We start from the raw sequence: 12,287 nt of genomic DNA, 5'->3' as shown, positions 1-12,287 counted from the left end.
GAAAAGCGTCGCCGAGCAAGTGCCGCCTTGGAAATTCCAACGCGCAGAAATGATGACATTGCTCATTCTCTTCGGTGGCGAATAGATCTAACCAAGGCTCTCCCCACTGCAGAAATAGACCTTGCACCACGTCCGAGTGCAGACGCCATTCGTGATCAATCAAGCACCGGCGGCTGAGTTTGTCTGCCCTGGCGTTCAGAGAACCTGCCAGGTGTTGAACCACCAAGGTAATGCCTTGATGTTCCAGCCATGTCCATGACATAGGTTCCAGGACCCCACCCCGCCCTGTTTGTTGCAATACCACATGGCGGTGGTGGTGTCTGTGAACACCTGCACCACCCTTCCCCGGACAGAGGGAAGGAATACTTTCAGTGCAAGCCGGATCGCTCGAAGCTCCAAAAGGTTGATATGGAGCCGGGACTCTGCCGGAGACCAGAGTCCTCTGATCTCCGCCTCTCCCAAGTGGCCTCTCCCCATCCCAGGAGGGAGGCATCCGTCACCACTGTGTGCTCCGGTTGGGGAAGGGAGAGGGATCTGCCACTGACCCAATCGCGATTCGTGATCCACCACTGCAATTGAATTGCAGTGCCCGCCGAGATCTGGACATGATCAGACAGGTTGCCCTAATGCTGCGCACACTGGAACTTCAGGTCCCACTGCAGAGTCCACATATGCCATCTGGAATGTTGCACTAGCAGGATGCAGGAGGCCATCAGGCCCAGGAGCCGGAGGGTCATCCTGACTGAAACCCGGGACAGAGGCTGAAAGATCGGAATCACAGCCTGAATATCTCGGACTCGCTGCTCAGGAGGATAAACCCGAAACAGCGTTGAATCCAGAACGGCTCTGAAGAAGGGGAGCTTCTGAGAGGGACTCAGGTGCGACTTCAGCACGTTGATGGAGAACCTCAGCAGATGCAGGAGGTCGGCCGTAGTCTGGTGGGTGACGACTGTCTGGGGCGAGCCCGCCTTCAACAACCAGTCGTCGAGGTAGGGGAAGACTGACACCCCTGACCTGGGCAGGTGAGCTGCGACCACCGCCATCACTTTTGTGAACACCCGAGGGGCGCTGGTAAGGCCGAAGGGGAGCACGGCTAATTGGAAATGCTCACAGCCTACCGTGCACCAGAGGTAACGCCGGTGGGCCGGCAGGACGGGGATGTGAAAATATGCATCCTGCAAGTCCAACGCTACCATCCAGTCTTCAGGGTCGAGGGCAGGCAAGACCTGATCCAGAGTCAACATCTTCAACTTCTCCTTCCGGAGGAAGCGATTGACGTTCCTGAGGTCCAAGATGGGGCGCAGGCCCCCTTTGTCCTTCTTGGGGACCAGAAAGTAGTGGGAATAACAACCAAGTCCTACTTCTGGCCCAGGAACGCGCTCGATGGCCCCCTTGGCCAAGAGGGCCGTAACTTCCTGGTGGAGGAGCAGCAAGTGATCCCCGACATGCAGTTGCACAGAGGAGGCATGGCGGGAGGGGAGGACTGAAAGGGAAGAGAATAACCCCTGCGGATGATCTGCAACATCCACTTGTCCGATGTGATATCATGCCAGTGGTGGAGGTGGTGGCGGATCCTGCCACTCACCGGCGTGGGGTGCTCCACAAAGCTCGGATTAGGAAGGTTTAGAGGTAGAAGCAGCGGGGCGGAGGTGGACTGCCCCCCACACCGATTCCCAGAGCCACCCCTGTGGAAGCCGCGGCTGCGCTGAGGCTGGTTCTGCACAGGCTTGTTGAAGGAACGTGCCTGGGTGCCCCTGCCTTGGCCACGAAAGGAACGAAACCCAGGAGTGGCTGGACGCTTAGTGTAAAGACCCAAGGACTTGGCCGTGGCCCGCGAGTCCTTAAAGCGCTCCAGTGCACTGTCGGCCTTATCGCCAAACAGGCGAGTGCCATTAAAGGGCATATCCATGAGCGAGCTCTGGACGTCAGGCGAGAACCCAGTGGATCGCAACCAGTTGTGGCGACGCAGCGCCACAGTCAGAGAATTCGCACTGCTCAACAGTGGTCAGTGCTGTCCAAACCACACTGAATGGCGAACATAGCCGCATCCTTACCCTCAGCAACTGCCTGGGAAAGCACTGCATGGACCTCCTCAGGACACTGAGGTAACACCTGAGCAACCCTGTCCCACACTGCGTGGGAATAGCGGCCCAACAAGCAGGCGGTGTTCACCGACCGCAGCCCCAGGCTGGCCGACGAGAACAACAGCTTATCAAACTGCTCCAGCTTCTTAGAGTCCTTATCCGGTGGAGCCGTGGGAAAGGCACTCTGCGACATCGAGGCCTGCATGACCAGACTCCCAGGCGTGGGATGAGTGGTCAGAAACGCAGGGTCACCAGGCACCGGGCGGTGACGCTGGCAACATTCTTATTCACAGGGGCCCCTGTGACCGGCCGCGACCAACTGCCCAACAGGACATCCGTGGGGGCGTCACTGAAGGAAAGCAGTGGCTCCGACGAAGTCGACGCCGTCTGGCGCACCTCAGTAAGGAGGTTAGTTTTGAGAGCCACCGTGGGAAGATCAAGGTTGAGGACCTCAGCAGCCTGACGGAGCACCATCGTAGGTGGGGGAGAGGCAAACCCCGGGTCAGAAGAGACATCGAGGTCACCGGCGTCCTCCAGATCGTCCACCCAGTCCTGCTCGGAGACACATTGACAGGCAAGAGGGTCCTCGGACCCCTCTCAGTCATCCTCCATCTTCGTTGCAGAAGGAACCGGTCGAGGCGGCAGAGTCGGAGAAGGGACATACGGCGTTGGAAACTGCGTCGGAAACGGCGCCGTTAACGGTGCCGGGCCGGCGCCATCTCCCAATGTAGATCTCAGGTAGGAACGAAATGGTCCTGGAACCAGGGCAAGGGTGGAACGAATGGCACCTACTGCGGCGCCAGAGGCGGAGCCGAGGGTGGCGCCGGCGCCAGAGCTGGCAGCACCGGACCTCGTGGCGCCGGGGCCGGAGCCAACGGCGTAGGATCCTGTGGCGCCGAAGCTGGATCCGCCAGCGGCGCCGACGGGCCAACAGGATCTGGAGACGGGAACACGGGGCCCGAAGGCACGCCGGCGGGAGCCAGAGGCCTAAAAAGGCGGTCCATGGTTGCAAGAAACTCTTGCCACTGTTCGGGAGTCGCAGATGGACCCGGGTAAGGCAGGTAGGCCGCGGGACTCCCAGGCTCCAAGGTAGCCGTGTACAGAACTGACGTCAGCGCGCATGGGTGGCGCCTAAGTAGTCTCCGTGACGTCATCGCGGCGCTTACGACGCCAGTGACGGACGCGGAGCCGCACGACACCACCTACTGATGCGCAGGGGTACTGCTACAGAAAACTTTCCGGATCCAGTCTGACACCTGGGATATTCTAAGGTAAGGAATCTATCACTAACGTGTCTCTTTCAGAGCTCAGTCACAGTGCAGGTCCTTAGGGGGGTCCCCACGGTGGCCTGTCTCCTCTGGTGATGATTCTGAGACTAGCTCACATGTGTTGCTTGGTCCCGGTGGATCCCTCTGGCATACAGGATCACTGTCTTTCCAGTACACACAGTATCCAACCTGACCGGCACAGCAGATTTCCTCACAGCAGTGACTCCTGGCATATGGGGTTGCCGGCTCTCAGTTGAAGCGATTCCCAATGCCGGGCCAGGATCCCAAAGAACAATGCCATGGAAAGTAAGAATCTCTTCCTCAAGGAAACCATGTCTCTACCTTGTTGTTGGAGCTAATTTCCAAAATGTTGGAGCAGGAATATGCAATTGTCGGCTGACTGTCTGCAGGTGGAGGCCTTCTGTATAGCTATACTGGATCTCCTCAAGATGGCTGCATTACCCTTTGGGCCATTGTCCTTGGTCAGATTCGATGCTGTGGGTTTGTTGACACCATGGCCCTAACCCCGAGGCTACCCAACCCTGCGCTTCAGAAAACTCTGGCCTCTGCATTTCAAAAAACCGTCTGTCCTTTCAAGACGCTATCAATGTGCATTTGCTGCTGCCTATAACACCACATTTTCTTTCTGTGCCACTTTCAAATCCCTCCAAATCAGCTGAATGTATCTTAGTGGTAAAGTAGAAAGTTAAAGCCTGTTTTGATGATGTGCTCTTAGCACATTCTCTTACTAGGGCCCAACGAATTGCCTGGATGGAAAAACCTTTTGGGTCTGACTCTGATGATCCTATGATGCCTGATAAGAATTATGGCCACATCGATGATGAGTGATAACTTCATCTTCTCTGATAACAGTGATGCATGCTTCTTCCTTGATTTGCAAAATGTAAGTGGTATGGACACCACTCCAGATGGGATATCATTTACCCTGCTGGTTCTCCTATGTTTTGTTCACTTTGGTAGTATGAAAAGCAGCAGATGCATTTGAGTTGACCTTTCCCACTGTGGAGGCAAAGTCTAAAATTTTAACAGAGATCTTGCAGCATTTCTCAGCAATTTCAGAAATTGACTTCTTCCCTGTCCCTAACCTCCATCACCTTAAGCCACGATTTTGCAGTGGGGGGTCTGTAGGGAGAAAATTACAATAAATTTGTGGGTAATCCAGCTAATCCCCGAGGGCTGTGCACTGACCATTCTGTTCGCTCCTCCGGGTCCCCTCCTTTGACCAGGATGTACTCTTCAACACACAGTGTAGGAAAGTAGGATCTGTGTTTATGGTTACCTCCACTTTTTGCTTGATGTAATGCTTTTTCTGACTAGTCTGACAGGGATTCTGCTTATCAGGGCCCCAGTCTCTGTGCTTTCTCCCCTAAATTGGTATGTTAAGTACTTAGGTACATCCCAGATTGGACACTGGTGTATGCTCAGTCCCTTGTCTATGGTACCAAGGTATCCAGGACATAGGTACACCCGAGGTCCCCCATGGGCTGAAGCATGTATTATGCCACCCATGGCGGCCCCTCAATTTGTAACTACAGGCCTGCCATTGCAGCCTGTGTAAGCTGGTGCTAGCACCACTTACCAAATATATAGGTGTCCCAATATCTGAGGTCCCTACACTTCAAACCTATAAGTCACCCCTAAAGCAGGCCATTCAATCCTGAAGGCAGGGTGCTCTGTTCGAAGTGTGAGGGTGCCCCTGCACGAGCAGGACACCCCTACAGCCTACGGAGTCCATTCTCCCGGGTTGTGAGAAAGCCATATAACATATAGAAGGGCACCACGTCATTACTAGATGACCATCTCAAAACTGTCTGTAACAAACCCTATCATGTCTGGTATCAAACATGTTGGAATCATACCCCAACAGGGCCCACGCCTTAAACGGTGTGGGAGGTATCATTCCATGCACTGTTAAGATCCTGCGGGAGGCACTAAGTGCTCCTGGTACCAGTCTTCTAGATCCGGACAGCACAACATGGCTGCTGTCGACCAGAGACACGATTCTGCCCTCCTGCTGCTGAGCCAAGCGCGAACAGGGGAAGGCAGAACAATAGGTATCCTGTCACATGGAGGTGTGACCACCTCCCAGACAGATTTTAGTGTATTGGGGCTGGGTGGGAGCGCTTGCTAGCGCCACTCAGTCTGCTTGAAGGGCACACTTGGTGCCCTCCTTGCATAGTCCAGTTTAAACCAGCTCAAGGTGCCGTTTGTTCCCAGTCTGGCGCGAAACTGGACAAAGGACATGGGAGTATTCTCTTCACTGCCCGACCCCTCCCCTGGGAGGGAACCCTGAATCATCCCAACCCTTTCCTTAGGATAAGGAAGGACTTACCTGTAGGTGGGTCCCTAGATTCGTCGTAGGACAAGATTCATTTCAAGACACCACTTCTTCTTCGACCGTCTGGGCACTCTGGACTGCGCTGGACTTCGTTCTGGGCATCAAGACTGCAATAAGAAAGACTCCTGCTGCTCCTGATCTCGTCGCCCTGCTTGTCGGCTGCAACGTCTATGCCCGTCTTCTATATAGGAACCTCCCAAGGCCTGAGGACATCCATGACACCTGAAGGAATCGCCCTTGAAGTGAAGGAATCACTTCCCAGCATCTGGAGACACCACAACAAAGCTGACCGGTCTGCAGATCTCAAGCTCTCACCGACTCCGAAAGGCTCAGCAACACAGGTGGTGGTTCTTCACATCCTCTCACCAAGTTTGAGACCAGTATCCCTTGTCAGAGCCGCATGAACCAAACCAATGTGCACTACGTTGACTTGCTGTTGCAAAGGATTGTTGGCTTCCTTCCTCCAAGATCTTTGGGTATCAAGTAGCCCCAACCACCAGCATCTCCTGTGACCAAGATAGTCGTCCTCACTGCATCACTTGCACAGTGGGCCTGCATCTTTGGTGAGCTGCTCGAAGTCCTCTCGCAACTCCAGTGCCTCTGGCCTGTGGGTACTCTTGAGGGTCTTCTTTGATTCTTGTGGGCTCCCCCGATTGCTCGGGCCTGCCCTGACTCTCCCGCTTGTGGTGAGTCAACTGGACCATGCTGGTCTCGACACTGCACCTTCTTCACTTTCCACGTTGTTTGCAGTTGCCAAAGGCTTGTTCGTGCTCCCTACGGACACCGAACACTCAACTCTCAACATCCGATGTGGGACAGCACGTGAACGGCTCCTGGTCTTCCACAGCGTCGCCTGGTCCTCACAGCTGCAGCTCCAAGGTCACCGTCATCTCCCCTGCAGCTTCCGACATCTGTGGGCATTCGTCTTCCGTGCCTCCTGGTCACTCCTGAGATGCACAGACTCTGGCCCCTTTGCTTGCAGGTACTTTTCACCTTGAATCCACCTTTGGGTTCCACCAGACACTTTCCCCTTCTACAGCAGCGGCATCTTCCTGAAGTCTACCATTGAGTTTGACCGCTTTTTCCAAAGCCACTTCACACCTATCCACCCGGCATCCCTGGTGTAGGTATCCTGGTTCCTCGGGTATCCACGGGTGGGGTGGTTCTCCAACCTTCTGTCTTCCACGGGCTTTCTTCAGGGTCCACTGGGAAGGGTCCTTCTTCAAAACTGCAACCACAACTTACTCATTGACTTGTATTGAGCCAGCGGTTGTGTTCCCACTCTGCCCACGGCCTCCGTGGGGTTCCTGGTTAATTACATTGGGTGGTTCCTTATGTCCCCGGCATTTCTAAGTCTTCTGGGTATAGTCTTGACTTGAGTCATGGTTCGCATACCGCTATTTTAGTATATGGTTTGGTCTCCCCCGTGCTTCTTACCTGTTTCTGTTTAAAAGTATTGTGTGCATTGTGTAGATCTCCGGCTAGCAGATATCTGTATGTGTTAGTGACTGTCTTATAATAAATACATCTTTTTATAAATACACTGTGCTGTTCTTTTTTACTTACTCTATACTAATAAGATTATGTTCTGGTAAAACAAGATGCTTTACTCTCCTTCTGGACTAAGGCTGAAGGGTGCACTTCACAGCTACCACTTAGAGAGCTTTCGAAGGTTGTCTAAGACCGCTAAAATCACCATAAGGGTTGTCTGGATTGGTGCAGGGTGTCCACATACATATGTGTGCATCATATACCAAGCAAGCTTCTCACAGTTTCCGTATGGGGATTGCTGATGGTCTTCTTGCCCCAGTGTAAATTATTTATCAATGGATTATGATCAGTTATTTTTCCCCAGATATTCGGCATAGGTAGACTTTCCTCTTATTTCAACAGAACACATTATATAGTCTATAAAAAGCAAAATAGTTAATCTCGATATACACTTGAAAGTAGAAAAACAAATTAATTGTAGTCATGTCTTTTTTTACTGGATTGTGAGAAAACAGTTATTACATACCTTCTCTATTAACCAGAAACTCTGGCAGGTAAAAAAATTCTGGAATGAGCTCTTTCACATCAGTCATAGATTCATAGGATGAGAGTCGCCAGGTTGTATCCATTGAGTGAAAAGTTCTATCTGGGATGTCAAAACTTTGATCTGGAAATAATCAATAGAAAATCTTTGTATTCCCAATAAACTCCTTTAACATCAATGCACTGCAACTGAAAAGAAACATAGGCAGTAGAGCAATGTTCAGAGTGGGACAAGAATTTTGTAACCATTTTAACAGATGGGGGCAAATGGGTGGGGGGAGGGGAGGGATTGGTGTGGGTGGGGGTGGGGGGTTGGCTAGGGTCTTTAGTTAAAAAAATGATTGACTGTCTGAAGCATCCCATCACTACTAGACAAACATGTGCAGCACAAGGCAACTTTTAATTGGGGGATGGATTGAGACAGCATGAAAGAGAAGCATGAGGACGAAGAGGGATAAAGAGGCAGAAAAGGGACAGCGATAGATAAAAAAGGCGAGGGGGAGTACGTATTTAGTAAGACCTTGTCCTGCAAGACATTTCGTAGCACTACTGATCTCGCCCCTTTCAGTCTGAACCCAAATGTCTGTCAGGAAGATTATTATTTGACTTTAATAATTCTTGCCGTTGAAATGTGACACTCATTTCCAAGATGTCGCTTATGAATAAGAGGTTCAGAATGAGTCTATATTTTGCTATTAGGAAAGTTATTTTTTTTTATTCTGAGTGATGGTAGCTTGTATTAGGCCACTAGGAGCTTTGTTTCGTTGGATGGAGGCATTTATAATATTTGCAATATCTTGGTTTTTTAAAGAAATGAACAAGTTACTTACCTTCAGTAACGTCTTATGTGGTAAGACTATCTAGCCACATATTCCTTACCTTAGAAAAATCCCCCGGCATCAGACTGGGGCTGGCCATTTTTTGTGAGCAGGACCCCTGGGTACCGGTGGTGGCATTCTTCGGCTCTGTGTGGTGTTGTCTTCTGCGCCGGAAGTGACGTGTGCGATGCCTATATAGGCGTCACTCCAGCGCACAGACTGCAGTTTCTTTTAGCAACTAGAAGCATGGAGCCACGAAGAACAATAAACACTGGTGGGTTAAAACAAGGGCCCTTCAAAGGGAACCAACCCTTTTCTCTGAAATCCATTTGCAGAGCAGGAAAGAAGGGTGGGTCAATAAGGAATCTGGGGATAGATGGAGTCTCTACCAGATAAGGTGTTACCAAAGGTAAGTAACTTGTTCATCCAATAGGAGACTTCTAGCCACACGGATTAGACTAGAAAATCCTATAGGACAGGCCAGACAAAATGCCCGTCTCACTGGACCTGACTGTCCAGGCAGTAGCGCTTTGCAAACGGGTAAGCACACGTTGCTGCCTGACAGATATCCTGAATATAAAAAAAACAAAAGACCTTACCTGTAACACATTCAGTAATTATTTTATATACACATGACCAAAACATTAGTTAATTGATTTATATTTCTTTCTTTCATTTCACAAGACTCAAAAATTAATCAAGAGATACAAATACAGGTGAGAAAACATGTTGCATACACAGAGCATTTAGAAAATAGGTAATAAATAGCGATAGTGGACAGGAGTGCAACTTTTTAACCCAACAAAAAGGAACCGACAAACAGTTACAAAACAAATTGGTGAATTATGTCAAGAAATTGTCCATGATATTGCGAAGGTACCAGTTCCAGCATTTTCAAAGCTAAATGTATAAGTGCAGAAAAAGATCTTCGAATGAACAAAAATAATCTACTAAAATATTACATAACAAATACCAATGGGGAGTAGGCAATATTATTATTAGGAAAACAGTGTTTTATTGGTATTAGTGGCTGGGAGGATATGGATCTATTATATGATATGGGTGTGGGGCCTTACCATAGAATACACTCGCAAAACCTTTATTGAGTCCAGTCAGGCTCGTTTGAACAACCTTAAAGTCAACCCTGGGTAGCTATGGTTTTCGAACAGCATGGCTTGCACAAAGAAACTTGGTGTAAAGCATTTAACAGTACCAAACAATGTAATAAAAAAGTCACACGACACGAAAGAAACACATCACCAATTTATAGAGTGTATTTTAATGTCTTTTAGAGTGTATGATGAGCAAAACTGACCGGAGGAATCTAGAGATAACTTTATGATGATTTTACTACTTTTAATTACAACCACAAACAAGCATTTGGCAAAAAAAAGTTTGTAAACTTTCCAAAAGTTTGTAAAGGTTAGTTTGACTTCTCCAGCCCGGCTTGGGCGACCAAATTGAACAGGATTGATGTCTATGGGGCCAATGGAGTAGATTTGAAAACTAGAGCATTTTCCAGTCCATTTTCCGCCTTTACAGCACGACCACCATAGACTATAATGGAATGGTCCTGATGCTGGGGATACAGGATGAAAAGATGCTCAAGGATGCTCTGGTTGCGATGCGGTCAAAGGGGATGCCTTTATGGTGGTTTTTTGGTCCACAGGTGATGTGGGCGACTTTGCCCACAGAGATCGGAGTCCAATGAAGTCCTCTTTCCGGGGGTAGGACAGCAGCAGGATACCATGGTTGAAGCAAAATCCTTCACTGAGGGCTAATGTCCTTCTAGAGCGACCAATCCAGACTTTGACGACACTCCCGGGACCAGCGGACTCATATGCAACTTTTGGCTATCAATGATCGGTCTCTCAGGGTTCCCAGCGGCAGCTAGCAGCAAATCTTCTCAGGTGCATAGCAACTTATCGGTTTGGGCTACTTCTGGTCTTGTGGCCCTGGAGATGGTTCCAGGCCATCAGCAGACTGATCCTTTGAGTCACTAGTTTGTTCTGGGACTGGAAATCAACTTTCACCCCGAGCTAGGAGCCACAGGCATAGTCCAAACTTCGCTAGACCAAAGTGCAGCAGGTGTAGTCCAGCAGACGGTGCAGCCTCTCTTTGTGCAATTCAAAGGGTAGCAGGACAGTCCTTCTTTGGTCCTCTTTACAAATCCAGCATGATCTAAGAGTCCAGGGGGCCAGGGGTACCATTTTTATCCCTTTAAAGTGCCCTGAGGGGACCGCACTGACACTCGCCAATGGGCTATCAGGTCGCCTGACTTTGGGTGATGACTTTCCAGCTATGTGTGGGTTCTGGCAATCCACACTGAACCTAATGGGTGTCCCTTCGAAAGAACCCTGATCCTTACTTCAGGATCAGAAGAAAAGGGAGGGGGGGCTCATAATTGTTTGATGGTTATTCTCTCAAGTAGGATGTACCAAGAGAGCTTAAGTCCAATTTGTAACCGACCCGTGTCTACGGGTGGGAAGGTAGAAATACAGTTTTTCTTATATAGCCCTCACTCACTCTAGTAGTGACGAACAAGTTACTTACCTTCGGTAACGATATATCTGTAAGAAACATTAGTTAGTTAGATTCCTCACCTTAGAATATCCCCAGGCGTCAGGCTGGATCCGGAAAGATTTTTCGTCAGCAATACCCTTGCGCGTCGCTAGGCGTCGTCTGTGGCTCCGCATCCGTCGTCGACGTCGTGATCGCCGGGATGACGTCGTCGGAGTACTTAGACGCCGCCCTCGCGAGCTGACGTCAGTTCTTGTACATAGCTTTCCGCGCCAGGAACGCAGAGCCATGCAAGAGACCGACACTGGTGCCAAAAAAAAATTCTAGGTCCCTGAAAGGGTTGCATTCAACCCTAGATATCGGTTCGCAGAACGGGGAGGATGAGTGGGTCGGTGAGGAATCTAACTAATGTTTCTTACAGATATATCGTTACCGAAGGTAAGTAACTTGTTCATCTGAAAGAAACACGTTAGTTAGATTCCTCACCTTAGAATAGATACCCCAGCAATACCAAACCCGTGGTGGGTCTGTGAACCAAGATCACACCAGAAAGTGCTCGAGAACAGAACGGCCAAAGAAGCCATCTCTCCGGACTTGGCTGTCCAGGCAATAGTGTTTTGCAAACGTGTGCAGCGACCCACCGAGAGATGGTTTGTTTGTGTACCGCCCGTCCCTTCTTAGCGCCCACGTAGCCGACAAAGAGTTGGTCGTCCACCCGGAACTGCTTGGTGCGGTCCAGATAGAAGGACAGCACCCGTTTTGGGACCAGACGGTGGAGCCTCTCTTCCTCTTTTGAGGGATGCGGAGGCGGAAAGAAGGTGGGCAGCGTAACAGACTGCCCGATGTGAAAGGCAGTTACCACCTTAGGAAGAAAGGAAGGACGGGTCCGGAGAACAACTTTGTCCGGATGGACAGAAAGGAAAGGAGGCTTAGGAGAGAGAGCCGGGAGCTCACTCACCCTTCTAGCAGAGGTGATGGCAACCAGGAAAGCAGTCTTAACCGTCAACAGACGAAGGGGACAATTATGAAGTGGCTCAAAGGGAGCGCACATCAGGAACGTCAATACCAGATTCAAATCCCACTGAGGCATTACGAAAGGGACAGGAGGAAACATGTGAGTAATGCCCTTAAAGAAGCGAGAAACAACAGGGGATTTGAAAAGAGAAGGCCGATCAGGAAGCCGTAAGAAAGCAGAAATAGCAGA

At 50.2% G+C, this 12,287-nt stretch overlaps 1 protein-coding gene across 3 annotated transcripts in view; it reads right to left on the bottom strand.

Annotated features, from left to right (window-relative positions):
* Positions 1-12,287, bottom strand: part of LYST (lysosomal trafficking regulator) — a 3,752,809-nt gene that overhangs the window by 656,434 nt on the left and 3,084,088 nt on the right. For all 3 annotated transcript variants that reach the window (XM_085611970.1, XM_085611971.1, XM_085611972.1), the window contains one exon: positions 7,729-7,869. In XM_085611970.1, coding sequence (XP_085468096.1) covers positions 7,729-7,869 — 141 coding nt within the window. The remainder of the gene's footprint in view (positions 1-7,728; positions 7,870-12,287) is intronic.

Source organism: Triturus cristatus, chromosome 6 (assembly GCF_964204655.1).
Source record: "Triturus cristatus chromosome 6, aTriCri1.1, whole genome shotgun sequence".
Taxonomy (NCBI): Eukaryota; Metazoa; Chordata; class Amphibia; order Caudata; family Salamandridae; genus Triturus; species Triturus cristatus.
This window is presented reverse-complemented; position numbering and strand designations above follow the sequence as displayed.